General features: G+C 45.8%; 1 protein-coding gene across 2 annotated transcripts in view; it reads left to right on the top strand.

Moving 5' to 3' along the window:
* The window catches only part of ipo9 (importin 9), a 66230-nt gene that overhangs the window by 27731 nt on the left and 13802 nt on the right, over window positions 1–24697 (top strand). For both annotated transcript variants that reach the window (XM_084316412.1, XM_084316413.1), the window contains 5 exons: window positions 2985–3085; window positions 5477–5535; window positions 7091–7242; window positions 9178–9276; window positions 15285–15391. In XM_084316412.1, the coding sequence (XP_084172538.1) occupies window positions 2985–3085; window positions 5477–5535; window positions 7091–7242; window positions 9178–9276; window positions 15285–15391 (518 nt within the window). The remainder of the gene's footprint in view (window positions 1–2984; window positions 3086–5476; window positions 5536–7090; window positions 7243–9177; window positions 9277–15284; window positions 15392–24697) is intronic.

The raw sequence follows: 24697 nt of genomic DNA, 5'->3' as shown, positions 1-24697 counted from the left end.
GTGCCAATTCCCCCCTCCCCTGTCTTGATCGTTGCTCACATGTGGTTGGTCGTAGGGAGGGTTGATGGATACTATCGCATGTCCCCTCCGATACATGCAGAGTCAGCCAGCCACATCTTTTCACCTGCCAGCGCGGACTCTCATTGGCGAGGTGTAACGTGTGGGAGGCTCACACTACCCTTGCCTTCTCCTGTCCTTGCTGTGCAGGCGCCCTGACCGACCTGCTGTTTACAACGACCAGATTACCACCCATCGACTCCCCTCCCGCTGACTCTGCCAATTGAGTCAGTATGACAGCCGGCTTAGATACCGGTGTCTCTCGCGTTGGTGACGAGCGCTTAGACCGCAGCGCCACCCAGCCGCGCCTATCCAGAACGTTTTATAGTGTAATTTGGCTATTTGAGAGAGATTCCTGTTACGCGCGACTTGCGGAGTACGCACTGAGTCCGTTGTCACAGAATGGATGGAGTGCCTGAGCAGTGAACAGCTGCGACCTTATATGGCCTGATGGCTGATGACCTGTCTGAGCAGCCAATCATGATTTATGACATTATGCACTTTCAATAAAGCATTATTTAAAAAGAAAAAAAAAGTGTTGTCATTCTTTATTTTTTTATCCACTTTTTCTCCCATTTTCTATTTTTCTCCCATCCCAATTTTCGTATCATCCAATTCAACCCTCCCCTGTCTTTTGAACGCTGTTTCATGCCTCCCACAAGCTGGCTGCAATGTGGACTAAGTCATACATAGCACGAGTCCCCTCCGATACTCGAGGTAACGGCAGTCGCATCTTTCCACCTGCGCGGCTCGATCTTTCAGCGTCAGGGGTCTGGGCTTTGGAGGGGCCCCGCCCCCGTCGCTTCCTGATTCTACTGCGCAGGCGCACCAACCGACCTGTAGGAGTTGCTGTCCACAACGCCCGATCCCCACCCATCAGTTTCCCTCCCCCTAATACTGCCAATGTGTATTAGTGCGGACGACCAGCTAAACTGAAAGCAATGTGGAGCGCTGGGCTCGAACAGGGAGGCGTACCTGTTCGAGCCCAGTCTCCAGTATTCGTGGTGAGCGCCTTGCCCATTGCACCACTTAGCCGCCCCAGCTGTTGTCATTCTTATGTTGTGGCAGCAGCAGGGGGGACGGCGACGACTTACATTTTACATTTACATTACATTTAGTCATTTAGCTGACGCTTTTATCCAAAGCGACTTACAAGTTCTGTGCGACAAGACAGCAAGAAGGGTATAACTCTATCAGCTGAGTAACAATGTTCATCAAAGTGTTGCGTGTTACAGTGTAGGTTAGTTTATTAGGACAAGTGCATGACATTAAGGTTAGTCGGGGTTAGATTTTTTTTTTTTTTTTTTATATATCATTTCAGATAATGGTTGAAGAAGTGAGTCTTTAGTCGACGGCGAAAGATTGGACGGGATTCGGCTGTCCTAACTGGGATGGGTAGTTCATTCCACCATTGTGGGGCAAGGACTGAGAATAGGCGGCTTCTCTTTGATGACCCTCCGGGAGCTTGGATAGGAGTAGATCTGAGGCGGCCAGAAGACGCAGAGCGTAGGGGTCTTGAGGGTGTGTAGTTAGAGACCATTGACCGGAGGTAGGCGGGAGCGGTTCCCTTTGCCGCACGGTATGCTAGGTCGAGGGCCTTGAAGCGGATACGTGCAGCAATGGGGAGCCAGTGCAGGTCCCTAAGAAGTGGGGTGACATGGGCTGACTTCGGTAGGTTTGAGATCAGGCGGGCCGCTGCATTTTGAATGAGTTGAAGAGGCTTGGTGGCAGTGGCCGGGAGGCCAGCTAGCAGTGCGTTGCAGTAGTCGAGGCGGGAGATGACTGTTGATTGGACGAGGAGTTGGGTGGCTTCTTTTGTCAGGAAGGGGCGTATCCTTCTGACGTTGCTCAGGAGGAATCTGCAGGTTCTGGTTGTCGCTGCGATGTGAGCAGAGAAGTTCAACTGGTCGTCGCGGACAACAGTAACCTAGTTACTTTCAAATCGAGTAATCAGTAAAGTAACTAGATTACTTTTTAAGGGCGGCCGGGTAGCGCAGCAAACTAAGTGTCTGTCTACCACCACAGAGACAGTGGGATCGAATCCAGCTGTGGTGCTTCCGGGTTGGCCGACCGTCCATACTAACACAATTGGCAGTGTTAGCGGGTTGGAAACCCGGCGAGGGTGGGTCCTGGTCGTTGTAAACAGCGACTCCTACAGTTCGGTCGGGGTGCCTACACAGCAAGTGAAGGATCTAGGAGAGGTATTGTGACCTTCCACACGCTACACTCCCAGCAAGAGTCCGCGCTGCCAGGTGAAAAGAAGCGGTGGGCTGGGTACACATGTGTCGGAGGAAGCATGCGATAGTCCCCGCCCTCCCGGACCGACGGTAGGGGGTAGAGTGCGCAACGACCAGGAAGGGGATTGGGAATTGGCATAACAACTAACATTGGGAGGGGAGAAAAACTAATTTTCTTTTAAATAAAGTAACTAGATTACTTTTTAAAGGAGTAATCAGTAATCGGATTACTTTTACAAGTAATCTGTAGCATCACTGGTCGCGACATAAACAAGGCACAGGCACGTTCAAAAAGGTGTCCAATGTGATCACTCCATAAAGCATGCTGGGAATTGTAGTGAAACGACCAAATGGAATATCATTATTTGACCTATCTCGCGAGCCTCGCCCTCTTCTTGATCCTCCAATCACAACTGGTGCTTTTCCGAGGGAAGCAACGGCTGTGATTGGAGGATCAAGGAAACGGGTGGGGCTTGAGAGATGGGTCCATAGAAATGCAGTAACAGTGCTTTAGTTTAGATCAATGTTTCAGTTTTGTTTTGTCAGACATACTATGAGCCGTAGGTTGACTTCCTAGACAAACCGGGGACATCTGGATGGGGGAAGTGCATTAAACAACAATGTTTTCCAGCTTCCATGGTTAAATAGTTGTCAAAATGTTGTTGTTTTCTCCTCCTCTTTGTGTCCCAGGCGGTTACCGCTTTGGTGAAGAACTTCCCTAAACCCATGGTGTCGTCTATGCAGCAGATCCTGCCTATTGTCTGGAACACTCTGACTGAGAGTGCATCTTTATATCCTTTGCAAACACTACACCCAATGTATACAATACCATGGACTCAAACACTACACCTAATGTATACAATACCATGGACTTGAACACTACACCTAATGTATACAATACCATGTATTCAAACACTACACCTAATGTATACAATACCATGGACTCAAACACTAACCCTAATGTATACAATACCATGGACTCAAACACTACACCTAATGTATACAATACCATGGACTTGAACACTACACCCAATGTATACAATACCATGGACTCAAACACTACACGGTCTACACCTAATGTATACAATACCATGTATTCAAACACTACACCTAATGTATACAATACCATGGACTCAAACACTAACCCTAATGTATACAATACCATGGACTCAAACACTACACCCAATGTATACAATACCATGGACTCAAACACTACACCTAATGTATACAATACCATGGACTCAAACACTAACCCTAATGTATACAATACCATGTACTCAAACACTACATCTAATGTATACAATACCATGGACTCAACACTACACCTAATGTATACAATACCATAGACTCAACACTACACCTAATGTATACAATACCATGGACTCGAACACTAACCCTAATGTATACAATACCATGTATTCAAACACTACACCTAATGTATACAATACCATGGACTCAAACACTAACCCTAATGTATACAATACCATGGACTCAAACACTACACCTAATGTATACAATACCATGGACTTGAACACTACACCCAATGTATACAATACCATGGACTCAAACACTACACGGTCTACACCTAATGTATACAATACCATGTATTCAAACACTACACCTAATGTATACAATACCATGGACTCAAACACTAACCCTAATGTATACAATACCATGGACTCAAACACTAACCCTAATGTATACAATACCATGGACTCGAACACTAACCCTAATGTATACAATACCATGGACTCGAACACTACACCTAATGTATACAATACCATGGACTCAAACACTACACCTAATGTATACAATACCATGGACTCAAACACTACACCCAATGTATACAATACCATGGACTCAAACACTACACCTAATGTATACAATACCATGGACTCAAACACTACACCTAATGTATACAATACCATGGACACTAACACTACACCTAATGTATACAATACCATGGACTCAAACACTACACCTAATGTATACAATACCATGGACTCGAACACTACACCTAACATATACAATGCCATGGACTCAAACACTAACCCTAACGTATACAATACCATGGACTCAAACACTAACCCCAATGTATACAATACCATGGACTCAAACACTAACCCCAATGTATACAATACCATGGACTCAACACTTACCGTATACAATTAACACTTTCTTTGCCAGGCTTATGTACATCCTTATACCATCCTCTGCCAGCTCTATTTGTCTATGGAGAAGTTCCCCTTCTTTGCAGCGCTATAACTTTTTAAATTGTATTGCTAAATTGACATTACTATGGCCCATTCAACGTCAATTATCTATCGTTCAGGATGTAGGAACGTTATACTTTTTCATTCACATATTCATACTAAAATACGGTCTAAAGTATAAATATGTTTTTATCGTTTTCTGCATCATTCTGCAGAACGTGATTTATAGCCCTAAATGCATTATATTGATGATCAAATACAGTTTGATAGCGATCGGCGCGAGATAAAACATTTCAAATGGACGTGCTTCTAGAAGTTACTACTTATCATCTGATGTTGACCGGATGGGGGGGGGGGGGTCGTTTATAATTCCATGGCCAACGTTAGATGATTCATCTAGTGTGGGTGATATGATCATTAGAGCAGTTTGTATCGAACACGGTAGAAAAAAAACGCTGAAACTTACCCCAGTCTCCTCGGGCCGTTGGGCGATGAGCGTGGAGCAAAAATATTCCTATTATGGGATGTTGAAATATGCGATCCATCTCCAGGTTGTATAATAGTATATACGTCCAAAGCATGTTGTTTATCGAGTTATTGGTAACGGATCGCTATCCATTGTGTCTAGCTCGAGTCCCGGGACCTATAGCGAGTGATCGGACCGAATTTGGATGAGCACCAGTTTCCGGTTTCGGGTTTGGGCGATCCGCCGATCGGCCACCAGATGGCGCTCTTGAACCGTTGGAGAGTTGAGAGGGGATCAACAGTAGATCTCAAGTCTCCGCGGGAGAAATATGATTGCGATCACAGATTTTTGAAATATTGATCTCAATGACGTGTTACGGCGTCATTGGCAGAATTAGCATGGCGGGGAATGACGAGTTACGGCGTCCTTGGCGATTAAAGTGTTAAGTATCAAACCGATAAAAAATAATCTGACATGAAATAATTCCTTAATCAAATGTTCACTTATGTGAGAACAGAGGTCAACTACACAGAGGAAGTAGACGATCCTGTAGACTCGGACGGTAAGTAGAATTCCTGCCAGTCCTGACGTCATGATTGTGTGTGTGTGGTCAGTGTTTCACAGGGAAGGGCTCTGGCATCTGCTAACAACTGACCTGCGTTCAGGTGTACTTTTACGACAACTATCCCATCAGGCCCTACATTAATAGAATGATAATATCTGAAAGGGAATTGAAAATGTAACCACATAACTGGCGACGTTGCTAACTCTCACATTGTTTTGCTCATTCGCTCGCTCGCTCCCTTAACACTTTCAATGCCCAAAACGTGATAAGACGTTTTATCAGCCCAATGCCTGAATGCCCACGACGACAATTAGCGTTTTATTTTTTTATTAGCGATCTGAATTCATATTTCATCAACCGAGTCTCCCGTTGGTATGCAGCCCCTGTAGGAGCTCAGATGTGAAAAAACCGCCCCCATCGTCTCCCAGATGGTAATGCACCCTTTTGGAATGGACTCAATGAAAATGGATGAGAAAAAAAAAATCCGGAATCCACATTTTACTTCTCAGGCATGTAACCCGAGCCGATCGGATTCATTGTGGAGCCTCAGAACAGCGTGGAATACATAATACAGTATGTAGCGTTGGATCAATAAAAGCGATCGATTTTTGGAATGGCGATCAGGAATTGGAATGATCTTTTTGGAGAACATCTGATCTGAGGTAAGGAATCTATTTTACAAGTCTTGGGATAATTAGAGTTGTATTCGCTGAGATCTCAGCGTTCGCCCTATGTGTGTGTGGGTGATCGCTTTGAGGAAATCAGAGAATCGTTTTTTCAGATCGCCTATATAGCGTGCATACGTACACATATACTATCGATAATCTAGCGTTTATTTGAAAACGATTCATAAATAGACGAAAAATGACATGTATTCTAGAATATTCCAGTAAAGGGCGATTATCATGGAATATTTATATTTTCCTTAAACGAGGGCTTTTCAAAATGCTATAAAACGAAAATGAACGGATAAAAAAACAATCCGCTTCGACAATGTTGACTAGAAAACGAGTAATTGATAAGCGACGGGCAGATTAGACACATAGCCATAATTTAAAACATAGATTAGGCGTTATTAACGCTAACATTGAAGTGGATGGTGGGCATTCAAGCGGTAAATCAAGATTAAGCTTGGGCTCTGAAAGTGTTAATGAAAGTGTTAAAGATGCTGTATGTGATATTTTCCATTTGTTAAAATAAGTGGTCTACATGCCTGAAACAAGTACAAATCTGCCAGTGCAGTAAGCAAATGTGGCTTGACAAGATATCTTGAAATATTAGTAAAAATATGTAAATATATTTAGGGTTCTCTCTCCTGATTGGATACAGTGGGATCAGTGATGTCTGTCTGAATGTAGAGCTAGTGGTGAGACAGAGCAGCCCAGGGGTTCCTCCTGCCCTGGAAGAGACTTATGGTGGGAATCTTTGGTATAGCCTTTCGGATCGTTGCCAATATAGCCATCTTTTGGAACAGCCGTTATGAAATAAGTGCAGGATTGATTATATGTGCACCCCTTCAGTCATTTCTGTTTCTTAATTTGAATGTTCCTAGGGGAGGTGCTGGGCTTTGAGAATCTGGTGTTCAGTATCTTTGAGTTTGTCCACACACTCCTGGAGAACAACAAGTTCAAGAGCACAGTCAAGAAAGCCCTGCCAGAACTCATCTATTACATCATCCTCTACATGCAGATCACTGAGGATCAGGTAACCAGTAACACGTGTGTGTGTGTATGTGTGTGTGTGAGAGTATGATGCATTTTATACAAAGACCCTGACAAACATGTGAGGAAGCATGATTTCTTATCATATTACTTATCTTATTTTACCAGATAATATTGAAATTAGGGCTGGGCAATTCTTGCTAAAATGTGAATCACGATTTTTCTTGATCACGATTCCCTCACGATTCTTATTCTTTCAATAAAATCATTTAAAAAGTAAAGTAAAAAAAAAAAAGTTTAATAATAAAAAATAAAAAAAATAACACTTTAATCGCCGGAAACGCTGAAACGCGTCTTTCCCCGCCATGCTCATTCTGCCGAAGACGCTGGACAGCGTCTTTGATATCAATATTTCAAAAATCTGTGATCGAAATCATATTTCTCCCCCGGAGACATGAGATGTACTGTTGAGTAGGGCTGCACGATTAATCGTTTTTTAATCGAAATCGCGATTTGGAATGATGCAATTATCAAATCGCCAAGCCTGCAATTAAAAAAAAAAAAAAAACGTTTTTTTTTTTTTTTAATTTAACCAGGAAGTCCCATTGAGATACAAGATCTCCTTTGCAAGGTAGACCTGGCCAAGATGACAGCAATAACATTTGCAATACATCACACAGCAATAAAATGTGCGATACATCACACAAGAACATAATAAATGTGCATGTATACAATACATCACATGTAAACACAAAGCAGAATAGTCTACATGATAGTAAAAGTGTATAATACAGGGTAATACAGTAATTTTGCAGTGGGGACCCGACTACAGAAAGCAGCAACATGCTTCTTGTAATTTTTTTTTAAAAATATGTTATAATCGCATCGCAAATCGCAATATCTGTCAGAATAATCGCAATTAGATTATTTCCCAAAATCGTGCAGCCCTACTGTTGAGCCCCTCTCAACTCTACAACGGTTCAAGAGCGCCATCTGGTGGCCGATCGGCGGATCGCCCAGGGCAGAAACAGGAAGTGGAAGCTGGTGCTCATTTCAATTCGGTCCGATCACTCGCTAATAGTCCCAGGACTCGAGCTGATCACAACGGATAGTGATCCGTTACCAATAACTCGATAAACAACATGATTTGGACGTATATACTATTATACAACCTGGAAATGGATTGGATATTTCGACATCCCATAATAGAAAAAATTCTGTTCCACACTCATCTCCCAACGCTACGAGGAAGCTACGGTGAGTTTCAGCGTTATTTGTTAACGTCTTCGATACTAACTGCTCTAATGATCATATCACCCACACTAGATGAATGATATAACGTTGCCCACGGAATTATAAACGACCCCCCCCCCCCCCCCCCATCCGGTCAACATCAGATCATACGTAGTAACTCCTAGAAGCACGTACAGTTGACATTTTTTATCTCGCACAGATTCCTACCAAACTGTATTTGATCATCAATATAATGCATTTAGGGCTATAAATCAAGTTCTGGAGAAAGCTGCAGAAAACGATAAAAACATACTTATACTTTAGACCGTATTTTAGTATGAATATGTGAATGAAAAAGTATAACGTTGCTACACCCTGAACAATAGATATAGGACGTTGAATGGGCCATAGTAATGTCAATTTAGCAATAAAATTTAAAAAGTTATAGCCCTGCAAAGAAGGGGAACTTCTCCATGTTAAATAGGGCTGGCGAGGGATGGTAAATTATGAATTTAACCCCGGCGATCAAAGTGTTAATAAAATAAAAATCATCATAACTTAGAAATGCGATTGCATTGGTCTATGAATCGAGATCGTGATTTTTTTTTTCCGATTAATTGCCCAGCCCTAGTTGAAATGGTCTAACAATAACTTCTCATGTGTTTTCTATAATGAGTGTCTGTATTGGATGGAAAGAGATTTGACCCCAGCCCTAGTGTCATGCCGTGCCACTGTCATCCTTCAGATCAAGGTGTGGACGGCCAACCCTCAGCAGTTTGTAGAGGATGAGGATGATGATACTTTCTCCTACTCCGTCAGGATCTCGGCCCAGGACCTGCTGCTGGTGAGATTAACCCTCAGAATACTTTGCTGCTGGTTTACACCAATGACATGCAAATGTCGGTTCAAAGATCATCAAAATATGACACATTGACTAAAGTTGTCCTCATCTCACTCCAGAAGAGTTCTTCAATGATTGAGCCAGTCCACCCCCCCTCAAACCCCCATGACTTTAGTAGCCGTGTTCTAGAGGCTGTGTTCTAGAACTTGTGTTCAAGAAGCGGTGTCTTAGTGGCTGTCTTCTAGAACTTGTGTTCAAGAAGCTGTGTTCTAGAGGTTGTGTTCTAGATGTAGGAGTTGCTATTTCAACAACCAGGACTCATACCCCACCAGCTTCCCACCACGAACACGTTTGTAGGGACGTCTGACCAAGCCAGAGGTGCCGCTACTGGGAATTGAACCTGGGTCTCTGCAGTGGTCAGCGCTTTTACCTCTACACTCTACATTACCCAGCCGGCCGTTGGGGATTTGAATACCTTTCATTGTGTTTCCTTGGCCTGAGTTCTCATGGCTGCACACACTGCTGGAGGAACACGCCCCTTTTCCATCCTCTCCCACACACTGCTGGAGGAACACGCCCCTTTTCCATCCTCTCTCCCACACACTGCTGGAGGAACACGCCCCTTTTCCATCCTCTCCCACACACTGTTGGAGGAACATGCCCCTTTTTTATCCTCTAACACTGCTGGAGGAACATGCCCCTTTTCCATCCTCTAACACTGTTGGAGGAACGCCCCTTTTCCATCCTCTAACACTGTTGGAGGAACGCCCCTTTTCCATCCTATAACACTTTTGGAGGAACGCCCCTTTTCCCTCCTCTCCCACACACTGCTGGAGGAACATGCCCCTTTTCCATCCTCTAACACTGTTGGAGGAACGCCCCTTTTCCCTCCTCTCTCCCACACGCGTGTAGCCTTTTTACAACGCTTCCGGGTTCCCGTTTTGCGCTCTGATTGGCCGCTGACCTACGCTAGTACGCCCCCCTCGCTATGAGTGTAGCAGGACGCTCCGTGTTCATAGCCATTCATCTCAAAAGCTAACCACTATTTGTAAAAGCCACAACCACGTTACTATATTTGTAATAATGTAAATCATTGTGTCGTTGTGCACAACGTGAGTAGCTAACGTAGCTTAGCTTGATAGCCGCCGTTCTCGAAACCTAACAATGCCCGATCTAAAATGGTTCTCTCCTCTTTGTATACCTTTGTCCTCACAAGTATTCTGCCAGGGAACTTATGGACACGACAATAGTAATAAGTAATAACATTCTGCAATGTTAAATAACGTTTATCCATTCAACTAGCGGTACTAGGTAGCTAGCCTTGCCGCAATGCTATGGTCGATCCCATTCACGTTAGCATGTAAGCTAACAACAACAGCGTTAGTGCAGCTAAAGGGGCTATCGTATCAACATGATGCGTGTGCAGTGCTTTGCCCCTACGTTAGCTACTCACGTTGTATACACATGGTAACGTGGTTGTGGCTTTTACAAATAGTTGTTAGCTTTAGAGATTAATGGCTATGAACACGGAGCGTCCTGCTCAGGGTTAGAAATTAAAAAAAAAATTCAAGGGCTTTTTTTGCCCCCCTTAATTGCTTTTCGGGGGCTTTTTTTTGTATTTCGGGGGCACAACATTTTTATAATGAAAATTAACATAAAGATTATAAAACATTGTTGACACTTTTTTTACAGTCTTCGTCCCTATGTTTGATAACGTAATGTTAATGTCTCCATATAGGGCTCTACGCTAACCTTTTTCCCAAGGAGCACATGTGCTCCTAAATAAAATGTTAATAAATAAAATCTAAATACAAATTTAGGAGCACACAGAAATTTAGGAGCACAGTGACAATTGTTCAAGTAACACACACACGCACACGATGTGTGACATCATGGCTTGGTTTCATGTTTTGAGGTACCTTCAATTATCTGTAAATAATACATACATACTCTATCTAAATAGATTAAATATTATTGTCCCTGAGTGAGGGCAAGTTGTGTTGTTGTCTTGATATAATAACCGGTTGCCTCTGTCTAATATTGAATAATATTATTAGATATTTTATTTTTAACATCCCTAATTCCAACAGTCAAGAAGCTTGTTTCAAATTGATGAAAAACCCCACACACGCAACGTTTGTGAGTATAGGCTCTGGCCAGATCGATCAATGAAATACGTTGCGCGCTCAGCGCTGTGGAATGAAGGAAATGCGCATCGGGATCGGATTTGGATGTTATTCTTTTGGAGTTGTGTTACAAATGGAATGGTCTTTCCCCGCCGAACACAAGTTACTTAACGTTACACAGAACACAGGTCGCGCTATGCAGATGCTTAGCTTGCTAACGTTAAGATAGCAGTGTAATGCTTGATGAGAGCAGAGCGCTCTCTCTGTGTTCGCAGGAATCGCAGCACCTCTCAAGTGCCTGTAACACGCAGCGGGCCCCGCCTCCCTCCTCCTTGGAACAAACATTCCACCCAAAAACTGAATTTCAATCTGAACTATTAACAGCGGAGCTGTTTTGTAATCTTTACAATCACTCGTCTGTCTCGCACACTGCAAGTAAATGATTTTTCCGGTTTGCACACACACATATTATTAGGGGAAATACGAGGGAAATGCTCGCACTGTAGAGCATATATATAATTATATATATAATTAGTAAACTGTCGGGGGCTTTTTTTGCCCCCCTTAACTGATGTTCGAGGGCATTTGGTCAATTTTCGAGGGCATTTTGCCCCAAGCCCCCGTTAATTTCGAACCCTGGTCCTGCTACGCTCATAGCGAGGGGGGCGTACTAGCGTAGGTCAGCGGCAAATCGGAGCGCAAAACGGGAACCCGGAAACGCGGACGCGTTGTAAAAAGGCTACACGCCTCCCACACACTGCTGGAGGAACACGCCCCTTTCCCATCCTCTCTCCCACACACTCTTGGAGGAACATGCCCCTTTCCCATCCTCTCTCCCACACACTGCTGGAGGAACACGCCCCTTTCCCATCCTCTCTCCCACACACTGCTGGAGGAACACGCCCCTTTCCCATCCTCTCTCCCACACACTGCTGGAGGAACACGCCCCTTTCCCATCCTCTCTCCCACACACTGCTGGAGGAACACGCCCCTTTCCCATCCTCTCCCACACTGCTGGAGGAACACGCCCCTTTTCCATCCTCTAACACTGTTGGAGGAACACGCCCCTTTTCCCTCAAACACACGGCTGGAGGAACACGCCCCATTTCCTTTTTTTCAAATTATTTTTTTGTTCTCACTTTTTCTGTATTTTTGCTCTCATCCCAATTTAGTCGTTATGCCAATTCCCTTCCTGGTCGTTGTGCGCATTGCCCCACTGTCGGCCTAGGGAGGGTGTAGAACTACCACATGCCTCCTCCGATACATGTGGAGTCAGCCAGCCGCTTCTTTTCACCTGACAGCGAGGACTCTCACTGGGGGAACGTAACGCGTGCAGAGCTTCACTCTATTTCCCCCCGCTCCCCTCCCTGCTGAACAGACGCCCCGACCAACCAGTAGGAACCGCAGTTTACAACGACCAGGACACATACCCCGCCGGCTTCCCACCTGCCAACACTGCCAATTGTGTTAGTAGGGACAACTGACCAAGCCGGAGGTACCGCTGACGGCTGGATTCGATCCCAGAGTCTCTGCGGTGGTAGGAGAGTGCATTCTCCACTGCGCTACCCAGCCGCACCACACGCCCCTTTTCCATCCTCTCCCACACACACTGCTGGAGGAACACGCCCCTTTTCCTTCTTCTCTCACACACTGCTGGAGGAACACGCCCCTTTTCCATCTTCTCTCACACACTGCTGGAGGAACACGCCCCTTTTCCATCTTCTCGCCCACACTGCTGGAGGAACACGCCCCTTTTCCATCTCACACACTGCTGGAGGAACACGCCCCTTTTCCATCTTCTCCCACACTGCTGGAGGAACACACCCCTTTTCCATCTCACACACTGCTGGAGGAACACGCCCCTTTTCCTTCTCTCCCACACTGCTGGAGGAACACGCCCCTTTTCCATCTCACACACTGCTGGAGGAACACGCCCCTTTTCCATCTTCTCTCCCACACTGCTGGAGGAACACGCCCCTTTTCCATCTCACACACTGTTGGAGGAACACGCCCCTTTTCCATCTTCTCACACACACTGCTGGAGGAACACGCCCCTTTTCCATCTTCTCTCCCACACTGCTGGAGGAACACACCCCTTTTCCATCTCACACACTGCTGGAGGAACACGCCCCTTTTCCTTCTCTCCCACACTGCTGGAGGAACACGCCCCTTTTCCATCTCACACACTGCTGGAGGAACACGCCCCTTTTCCTTCTTCTCTCTCACACTGCTGGAGGAACACGCCCCTTTTCCTTCTTCTCTCCCACACTGCTGGAGGAACACGCCCCTTTTCCATCTCACACACTGCTGGAGGAACACGCCCCTTTTCCTTCTTCTCTCCCACACTGCTGGAGGAACACGCCCCTTTTCCATCTCACACACTGCTGGAGGAACACGCCCCTTTTCCATCTCACACACTGCTGGAGGAACACGCCCCTTTTCCTTCTTCTCTCACACACTGCTGGAGGAACACACCCCTTTTCCATCTCACACACTGCTGGAGGAACACGCCCCTTTTCCTTCTTCTCTCACACACTGCTGGAGGAACACGCCCCTTTTCCATCTCACACACTGCTGGAGGAACACGCCCCTTTTCCTTCTTCTCTCCCACACTGCTGGAGGAACACACCCCTTTTCCATCTCACACACTGCTGGAGGAACACGCCCCTTTTCCTTCCTCTCTCACACACTGCTGGAGGAACACGCCCCTTTTCCATCTTCTCTCCCACTGCTGGAGGAACACGCCCCTTTTCCTTCTTCTCTCACACACTGTTGGAGGAACACGCCCCTTTTCCATCTTCTCTCCCACTGCTGGAGGAACACGCACCTTTTCCTTCTCTCCCACACTGCTGGAGGAACACGCCCCTTTTCCTTCTCTCCCACACTGCTGGAGGAACACGCCCCTTTTCCTTCTCTCCCACACTGCTGGAGGAACACGCCCCTTTTCCTTCTTCTCTCACACACTGCTGGAGGAACACGCCCCTTTTCCTTCCTCTCTCACACACTGCTGGAGGAACACGCCCCTTTTCCATCTTCTCTCCCACACTGCTGGAGGAACACACCCCTTTTCCATCTCACACACTGCTGGAGGAACACGCCCCTTTTCCATCTTTCCCACACTGCTGGAGGAACACACCCCTTTTCCATCTCACACACTGCTGGAGGAACACGCCCCTTTTCCATCTTTCCCACACTGCTGGAGGAACACGCCCCTTTTCCTTCTTCTCTCACACACTGCTGGAGGAACACGCCCCTTTTCCTTCCTCTCTCACACACTGCTGGAGGAACACGCCCCTTTTCCTTCTTCTCTCACACACTGCTGGAGGAACACGCCCCTTTTCCTTCTCTCCCACACTGCTGGAGGAACACGCCCCTTTTCCTTCTTCTCTCCCACACTGCTGGAGGAACACGCCCCCTTTTTTTTTATAGGGCTCTCCGACACAGGGCACACAGGGTAAAGACGGTGAAGACTAACCCATTTATTGATAGAGTAGCAACATGTAACAAGCCGGAAGCAGATGGAATGTTGTCTTGTACTAATGAATTGCCCTCCAGGTAATATCATCAGAATGCTCAATCCCTTTGTTCTGTTCATTACTGCTGAAATGATGAAAATGAAAAATCACCATTGCCTAAAGCAATGAGAGCTGGTGGGGGAGCTGGCATTGGGGGGGCTGGCATTCACAAGCCTGATGGCCTGTGGGTAGAAACTGTTTGTCAGTCTCTCGTAGTTCTGGCTTTCAGACTCCTGTATTGCCTGCCTGGTGGAGATTGAAGAGTGTGCTGGGGGTGTGTACTGTCCTTAATTATGTTATGTGCTCTCCTGGTGGCCCTGGTAGAGTAAATGTCCTGTAGTTTGACCTGTGTGTGTGTGTGTGTGTGCAGGCCGTGGCTACAGAGTTCCAGAATGAGAGTGCAGCAGCGTTGGCTGCAGCAGCCACCAGACACCTACAGGAGGCAGACCAGGCCAGGAACAGTGGCAACGAGCACTGGTGAACGCACACACACACACACACACACACACACACACACATAAAGCTGCCTTCACGACTACCTGTGTGTGTACCAAAAACTCCCCAAACACAAATACACACATTATTGTGCAAATTATTTTGTAGTGGACTAATAGTCGTAGGAGTTTGTTTACTAATTGTTTAGTTGATTTAATCAATAAATCTGTAAAATTGTTTCCAACATGCAATCGTGTTGAAGGACTACTTTACTACTGCTTCCCAGAGATACAGTTACAGCCATTACAACTGTCTACCATTCTACCGTGGTGCAGACGGGGTTAATTTTGAGGTTGATTGCTGCTCTGTTATATGCCACCAGGAGGCGCAAAGCCTGACAGAACTGACCCTGATTTGCAGCGTTGATGGGATAGCCGCAGGCTTCAGAAATAGGTTTATTTACAGACGCAAGCTATTTTTCACACCTGACTGCCAAGGTGTTGCTATAGGTTTGAGCTGTCCTCCCCCTTCGGAATGCCACCACACCATTATAAGGAGCTGGCGGGGCGTTTCTGTATGTAAATGCTATTGCCTACAATTTTAGAGCACCTCTCCATGCATTGAGGAATCCAGGGAGGACTATATCGTAGTCTCGTTCCTCTTACGAACTGCTTCAATGACATGTAAATGTCCCCTGCTGCATCTTAATAAACGATGGAATTTAATATGAAATTCACGCTGCGTAATCATCATGCCATGCACGTAGCACGGTTGAAAGCCTACAAGGTTTTGATCTCCCATCCCCTTCTGGAATGTTGAATTTAAATGCAAATACAAGCAATTGCGTGATGCCGACAGACTGCTGTAAATGTGCAGTGACGTGGGGTCCTCCGTCAGAATTTTAAGAGGTTAAAACATGAATGTAAGATGAATAGATCTGGAGGCCTGGGCTACACAATTTTTTTGTATTCAACCTGCTTTATTGTAATATACAACGTGAGAAAACTGACTCGATCTGCTTCGCGCTGCATACTAAAGGGGCTCGCAGCACAATAACCATTTATAGGCGGTTTGTGTTATAAGTTTTAATAAAATCATGGAACATAATTGTTCTGTGTACTGTTATTCAGCTTTGGGCTATTATGAGCAAATGGAATTCGTTAGATTGGACATTTTGATTAATTATATCAAGCGGGAGAACTGAGAAATTCGGGCACTATACTGATGAATGGATTTATTTCAGAACACTGCCTATTGAGTAACAGACAAACGTGTGTGAAAAAAGCAATGAGTGCTTGAGAGGTTATTTACCTAACTAAAAGTAACTAAAGTAACCTGGTGCACCCCGAGTGCCCCTAGTTCAAGTTTCAAGTTTCTTTAATAGTTGTCATACAGAAGTACAGAATACTTTTGTACAAAATGCTTCTTACTGTTGCGCTCCAGAGACTGTGCATGACAAGATAAGTATGAAATAAAAACATAGTAAAAATTAGAAGAAAAAAAAGAGGTCACAGTGTTCAGTTTAGACATATGTACAATGTTCGTAGACGTAGTTACCATACAATATACAATACTGTGCAGTGTACTAATATACAATACTATATAGTGCAAGGCATAAATGGACGAGGTGCAGTTTAGGTACAATTCACAGTAGGTGTACGAGTTGTAGTGCAAATCCTTTATCAATAAATATAAAGTGTAAGTGTGTTTGTGTGATCTAAAGTGTGGAGAGTGGGTGCTGCAGTGTGTTGTTTGTTTGAGTGAGTGTGTGTGTGCGTGTGGGTGTGTGTGCTGTGTGCATTTGATGGTTGTTGCATAGTATTGTTCGTTTAGCGATTATTGTTCGTTTAGCAGCCTGATGGCCTGGGGATAGAAGCTCCTTCTGAGTCTTTCTGTGCTCGCCATAAGACTCCGGTATCGCTTGCCTGACGGCAGCAGTTCAAAGAGGCAGTTGTTCGGGTGGCTCGAGTCCTTAATAATTCTCTTAGCCTTCCCCTTGCACCGCTTGTTGTAAATGTTCTGGAGGGTGGGAAGCCCCCCTCTAATTGTGCGTTCGGCTGAACGTGTCACTCTTTGTAGTCTGCTACGGTCTTGTGCAGTGCTATTCCCAAACCAGGAGGTGATGTTGCCGGTCAGGATGCTCTCTATTGTACATGAGTAGAAGTTCCTAAGGATCTTCTGACTGACTTGGAACTTCCTTAGGCGCCTGAGGAAGTAGAGGCGTTGTCGTGCCTTCTTCACAACACTGTCAATGTGTGTGGTCCATGTCAAGTCCTCGGATATGTGGGCTCCGAGGTACTTGAAACTGTTCACTCTCTCAACTGGTGCCCCGTCGATGCTGAGGGGGCTGTAGTCCTTGACCCCCGACCTCCTGAAGTCCACAATCATCTCTTTTGTTTTGCTGACGTTCAGGGAGAGGCAGTTCTCCTGACACCACTGTGACAGGTTCTCTACCTCTTCCAGGTAGGCCCTTTCGTCGTTGGCAGAGATCAGGCCCACCACTACTGTGTCATCAGCAAATTTGATGATGGTGTTGTTGTTCCGCTGTGCTACGCAGTCATGTGTGTACAGGGAGTAGAGGAGGGGGCTCAGAACACAGCCCTGGGGGGCCCCTATGTTGAGCGTGATGGATGAGGAGGTGCAGTTGCCGGCTCTTACCACCTGGGGTCTGCCCGTCAGGAAGTCCAGGACCCACTGGCACAGGTCATAGTTCAAGCCCAGGTCCCTGAGCTTGGCTATGAGTTTGGAGGGGACTATGGTATTGAATGCTGAGCTGTAGTCGATGAACAGCATTCTCACATAGTTCCCCTTCCTCTTGTCCAGATGTGATGCTGCTGTGTGCAGCACATGGGCTATGGCGTCCTCCGTGGACCTGTTGGGGCGATATGCAAATTGCAGAGGGTCCAGGTTGATGGGGAGGGAGGAACAGATGTAGCCCTTCACTAGCTTCTCAAAGCACTTCATGGCTATGGAGGTGAGGGCTACAGGGCGGTAGTCGTTGAGGCAATCGGGCGTAGATTTTTTGGGTACAGGGATGATGGTGGACTTCTTCAGACAGGTGGGGATGACGGCCTGTTCCAAGGACAGGTTGAAGATGTCAGTGAATACCGGGGCCAGTTGGTCGGCACAGACTTTTAGGACGCGGCCGGGGATGCCGTCCGGTCCTGCTGCCTTCCTGATATCCACTTTTTTAAAGATCCGTCTCACCTCATGCTCTGTTACCCTGAACACTGAGTCTCCATCAGCAGACCCCCCCCCCCCCCATTGCCGTGGTTTGTAGGCTGGTGTTGTTATTCACAGCCTCAAACCTCGCATAGAAGGAGTTGAGATCATTTGCTAAGGAGATGTCACTGTTCAGTTTGAGGGGGGTTCCTTTGTAGTCTGTCATTGTTCTGAGGCCCTGCCACATGCCTCTAGAGTCAGCCTGTTCAAACTGAAGTTCAACTTTATCCCTGTAACGCCGTTTTGCCTCTATTACTGCTCTCCTGACGTTGTATCTTGCCATCTGGTTGATACTGTTAATACGGCATACACCAAAAACCACCCGGCAGTGCAGACCATCCTAAAGGCTACATCTGTATGCTTATAATTTTTCAGGAAATAACATAGGAAAAAAAGCATAGAAAACAGCTAATTAACTAAAGGTCTTGACTGACCCCAAATGGACGGATGAATCAACTAAGAAGGGGCAGTCCCAGCACACACACCTTCTCCTGTTACAGGATGGAAAATCATTAGGCCTTGTGAGCCCTGAGCTCAGTCAAGACCAGGCATGCGTTCTTCATGGGACGGGGGTGCACTACGTGCAACCCCAGAATAAGTACTCGCTATTTGCATATCAATAGCGCCGGTCGTCAGGTGTGTTAAATACGTTCTCGGATACATTCACACCTAACTTGTTGTGAATGACATGTGTTACATTCCATTCGTAGAGGCAATTAGGCACTGTCTGTAGTCTGTGCTCAAGCAAGGGGACATTAAATGCGCATTCGCGGGAGCGCGCGCACGCGCCAGGAGCGCGCATGCACGTGGCGCCATTAGGTGCGTGCAATCCCAGTTGATTTCAATAACGCACCACTGGTCAAGACACACGCTCTCTCGCTCTCTCTCTCATATACACACACTCACAGGTCTATCTTAGGCTGAAGTTTCACAAGCAACTTTTACATGAAACTTGGGTTCAGAATCAGAATGGCATAGTATACAACTTGATTGTAACTTAAAAATTACATAATCTGCAACCCGTAACTGCAACTTCTGGAATGTTGAATTTAAATGCAAATACAAGCAATTGCGTGATGCCGACAGACTGCTGTAAATGTGCAGTGACGTGGGGTCCTCCGTCAGAATTTTAAGAGGTTAAAACATGAATGTAAGATGAATAGATCTGGAGGCCTGGGCTACACAATTTTTTTGTATTCAACCTGCTTTATTGTAATATACAACGTGAGAAAACTGACTCGATCTGCTTCGCGCTGCATACTAAAGGGGCTCGCAGCACAATAACCATTTATAGGCGGTTTGTGTTATAAGTTTTAATAAAATCATGGAACATAATTGTTCTGTGTACTGTTATTCAGCTTTGGGCTATTATGAGCAAATGGAATTCGTTAGATTGGACATTTTGATTAATTATATCAAGCGGGAGAACTGAGAAATTCGGGCACTATACTGATGAATGGATTTATTTCAGAACACTGCCTATTGAGTAACAGACAAACGTGTGTGAAAAAAGCAATGAGTGCTTGAGAGGTTATTTACCTAACTAAAAGTAACTAAAGTAACCTGGTGCACCCCGAGTGCCCCTAGTTCAAGTTTCAAGTTTCTTTAATAGTTGTCATACAGAAGTACAGAATACTTTTGTACAAAATGCTTCTTACTGTTGCGCTCCAGAGACTGTGCATGACAAGATAAGTATGAAATAAAAACATAGTAAAAATTAGAAGAAAAAAAAGAGGTCACAGTGTTCAGTTTAGACATATGTACAATGTTCGTAGACGTAGTTACCATACAATATACAATACTGTGCAGTGTACTAATATACAATACTATATAGTGCAAGGCATAAATGGACGAGGTGCAGTTTAGGTACAATTCACAGTAGGTGTACGAGTTGTAGTGCAAATCCTTTATCAATAAATATAAAGTGTAAGTGTGTTTGTGTGATCTAAAGTGTGGAGAGTGGGTGCTGCAGTGTGTTGTTTGTTTGAGTGAGTGTGTGTGTGCGTGTGGGTGTGTGTGCTGTGTGCATTTGATGGTTGTTGCATAGTATTGTTCGTTTAGCGATTATTGTTCGTTTAGCAGCCTGATGGCCTGGGGATAGAAGCTCCTTCTGAGTCTTTCTGTGCTCGCCATAAGACTCCGGTATCGCTTGCCTGACGGCAGCAGTTCAAAGAGGCAGTTGTTCGGGTGGCTCGAGTCCTTAATAATTCTCTTAGCCTTCCCCTTGCACCGCTTGTTGTAAATGTTCTGGAGGGTGGGAAGCCCCCCTCTAATTGTGCGTTCGGCTGAACGTGTCACTCTTTGTAGTCTGCTACGGTCTTGTGCAGTGCTATTCCCAAACCAGGAGGTGATGTTGCCGGTCAGGATGCTCTCTATTGTACATGAGTAGAAGTTCCTAAGGATCTTCTGACTGACTTGGAACTTCCTTAGGCGCCTGAGGAAGTAGAGGCGTTGTCGTGCCTTCTTCACAACACTGTCAATGTGTGTGGTCCATGTCAAGTCCTCGGATATGTGGGCTCCGAGGTACTTGAAACTGTTCACTCTCTCAACTGGTGCCCCGTCGATGCTGAGGGGGCTGTAGTCCTTGACCCCCGACCTCCTGAAGTCCACAATCATCTCTTTTGTTTTGCTGACGTTCAGGGAGAGGCAGTTCTCCTGACACCACTGTGACAGGTTCTCTACCTCTTCCAGGTAGGCCCTTTCGTCGTTGGCAGAGATCAGGCCCACCACTACTGTGTCATCAGCAAATTTGATGATGGTGTTGTTGTTCCGCTGTGCTACGCAGTCATGTGTGTACAGGGAGTAGAGGAGGGGGCTCAGAACACAGCCCTGGGGGGCCCCTATGTTGAGCGTGATGGATGAGGAGGTGCAGTTGCCGGCTCTTACCACCTGGGGTCTGCCCGTCAGGAAGTCCAGGACCCACTGGCACAGGTCATAGTTCAAGCCCAGGTCCCTGAGCTTGGCTATGAGTTTGGAGGGGACTATGGTATTGAATGCTGAGCTGTAGTCGATGAACAGCATTCTCACATAGTTCCCCTTCCTCTTGTCCAGATGTGATGCTGCTGTGTGCAGCACATGGGCTATGGCGTCCTCCGTGGACCTGTTGGGGCGATATGCAAATTGCAGAGGGTCCAGGTTGATGGGGAGGGAGGAACAGATGTAGCCCTTCACTAGCTTCTCAAAGCACTTCATGGCTATGGAGGTGAGGGCTACAGGGCGGTAGTCGTTGAGGCAATCGGGCGTAGATTTTTTGGGTACAGGGATGATGGTGGACTTCTTCAGACAGGTGGGGATGACGGCCTGTTCCAAGGACAGGTTGAAGATGTCAGTGAATACCGGGGCCAGTTGGTCGGCACAGACTTTTAGGACGCGGCCGGGGATGCCGTCCGGTCCTGCTGCCTTCCTGATATCCACTTTTTTAAAGATCCGTCTCACCTCATGCTCTGTTACCCTGAACACTGAGTCTCCATCAGCAGACCCCCCCCCCCCCATTGCCGTGGTTTGTAGGCTGGTGTTGTTATTCACAGCCTCAAACCTCGCATAGAAGGAGTTGAGATCATTTGCTAAGGAGATGTCACTGTTCAGTTTGAGGGGGGTTCCTTTGTAGTCTGTCATTGTTCTGAGGCCCTGCCACATGCCTCTAGAGTCAGCCTGTTCAAACTGAAGTTCAACTTTATCCCTGTAACGCCGTTTTGCCTCTATTACTGCTCTCCTGACGTTGTATCTTGCCATCTGGTTGATACTGTTAATACGGCATACACCAAAAACCACCCGGCAGTGCAGACCATCCTAAAGGCTACATCTGTATGCTTATAATTTTTCAGGAAATAACATAGGAAAAAAAGCATAGAAAACAGCTAATTAACTAAAGGTCTTGACTGACCCCAAATGGACGGATGAATCAACTAAGAAGGGGCAGTCCCAGCACACACACCTTCTCCTGTTACAGGATGGAAAATCATTAGGCCTTGTGAGCCCTGAGCTCAGTCAAGACCAGGCATGCGTTCTTCATGGGACGGGGGTGCACTACGTGCAACCCCAGAATAAGTACTCGCTATTTGCATATCAATAGCGCCGGTCGTCAGGTGTGTTAAATACGTTCTCGGATACATTCACACCTAACTTGTTGTGAATGACATGTGTTACATTCCATTCGTAGAGGCAATTAGGCACTGTCTGTAGTCTGTGCTCAAGCAAGGGGACATTAAATGCGCATTCGCGGGAGCGCGCGCACGCGCCAGGAGCGCGCATGCACGTGGCGCCATTAGGTGCGTGCAATCCCAGTTGATTTCAATAACGCACCACTGGTCAAGACACACGCTCTCTCGCTCTCTCTCTCATATACACACACTCACAGGTCTATCTTAGGCTGAAGTTTCACAAGCAACTTTTACATGAAACTTGGGTTCAGAATCAGAATGGCATAGTATACAACTTGATTGTAACTTAAAAATTACATAATCTGCAACCCGTAACTGCAACTAAATGACATGTATAGTTGTCTGTGAGACTTGATTTAAAACTGTATTAACAGATTGCAGAATGGGTACAGTACAGCTCAATACATACAATTGTTAAGGGGATGCAGACCAGAGCGACTTTCGTCTTGTTTACATCAGGGTCCCCCATTTTCAATTCATCATAACATATATGACATACACGACATACAGATAGACAGTACTGCTACATCTATACATTTTTGACATACCAGATTTGCAAATACAGTACTGTTTGTGATACAAAAAGAGTCCAGAAAAGAGTATATACATTTGACGTAGAAACTGTACATTGGAGGAGGTTGGGTAGGTGGGGGGGGGGACTGTACATTGGAGGTGGGGGGGTGGGGGGGTGGGTGGGGGACACGCACTGTACAACTGTACATTGGAATATTGACAACCATACTTGGTCATTTACTGTACATTGGAGGGGGTTGGGTTAGGACATTTACAGGGGCCAGTTTCGAATTGCAGCCTCCCGTAGGTGTTCTTTGAGAGTGGTTTTGAAAGTGGGTAGTGATTCACATTCCTTTACAGCTTTGGGTAGGGCGTTGTGTGTGTGTGTGTGTGTGTGTGTGTGTGTGTGTGTGTGTGTGTGTGTGTGTGTGTGTGTGTGTGTGTGTGTGTGTGTGTGTGTGTGTGTGTGTGTGTGTGTGTGTGTGTGTGTGTGTGTGTGTGTGTGTGTGTGTGTGTGTGTGTGTGTGTGTGTGTGTGTGTGTGTGTGTGTGTGTGTGTGTGTGTGTGTGTGTGTGTGTGTGTGTAGGGCGTTCCACATTGATGTGGCATTTTGTCACAGGAAAGATTTGCCTCTAGGATGGAACCCAGGTAGGTAATTTCATCTTTCCTTGTGACAATATTGTCACCCACTGTAACTGAGAAGCCATCGGTCTTGCTGAGTTTGTTATTTGAACCGAAGAGAATATACTCTGTTTTGCCCATGTGTAATGATAGTTTGTTATCAGCGAGCCATATGCAGATTTTGCCTAGTTCCGAGCTGAGGGTTTTTTCAACCTGTAACTTGTTCTTGTCAGAGACCAGCAGGGCTGAGTCGTCCGCAAACAGGAACAAGTTGCAGTCACAAGCTGACGACATGTCATTTGCATAAATTAGGAACAGTAGCGGTCCTATTATGCTTCCTTGTGGAACACCACAGCTTACTGTGAGGGGGGGGATGAATGAATGAATTTATTCACACACACACACGATACATTTACATGTGAGTATCCTCATGTGATAACAATGTCGCAAATTGTGTGCATGTGCCAGGTCTCCCAAGAAGCTATTTAAAGCTTTTGGAGGGAGCCTGAACACAGATACGAACAGAATATAAACAACAAAACAATAACAAAAAACAAAACAAAACAATACAACGTGGGTAGGTTTACACACCTACTTACTAACTGACATATAACAGAGATACATAATACGATAGGGTACCGTTTACCCACACCATCTGTTCTCTCCCCTCCAGGTAGGATTGCATCCAGCTCACTGATAGACTATCAAAACCAATTGCTTTTAGCTTGTCAATCAGAATGGTGTGATTGACAGTGTCGAAGGCCTTTTGTAGGTCCAGCATGACCATGCCGCAGTATTTGCCCGCGTCCACCTCTTGTTTGATGTGGTCGTT

The sequence above is a fragment of the Notolepis coatsorum genome (assembly GCF_963971535.1).
Source record: "Notolepis coatsorum genome assembly, chromosome: 6".
Lineage (NCBI taxonomy): Eukaryota > Metazoa > Chordata > Actinopteri > Aulopiformes > Paralepididae > Notolepis > Notolepis coatsorum.
Note: the sequence above shows the minus strand (reverse complement) of the source record. Positions and strands in the feature narration are given on the sequence as shown.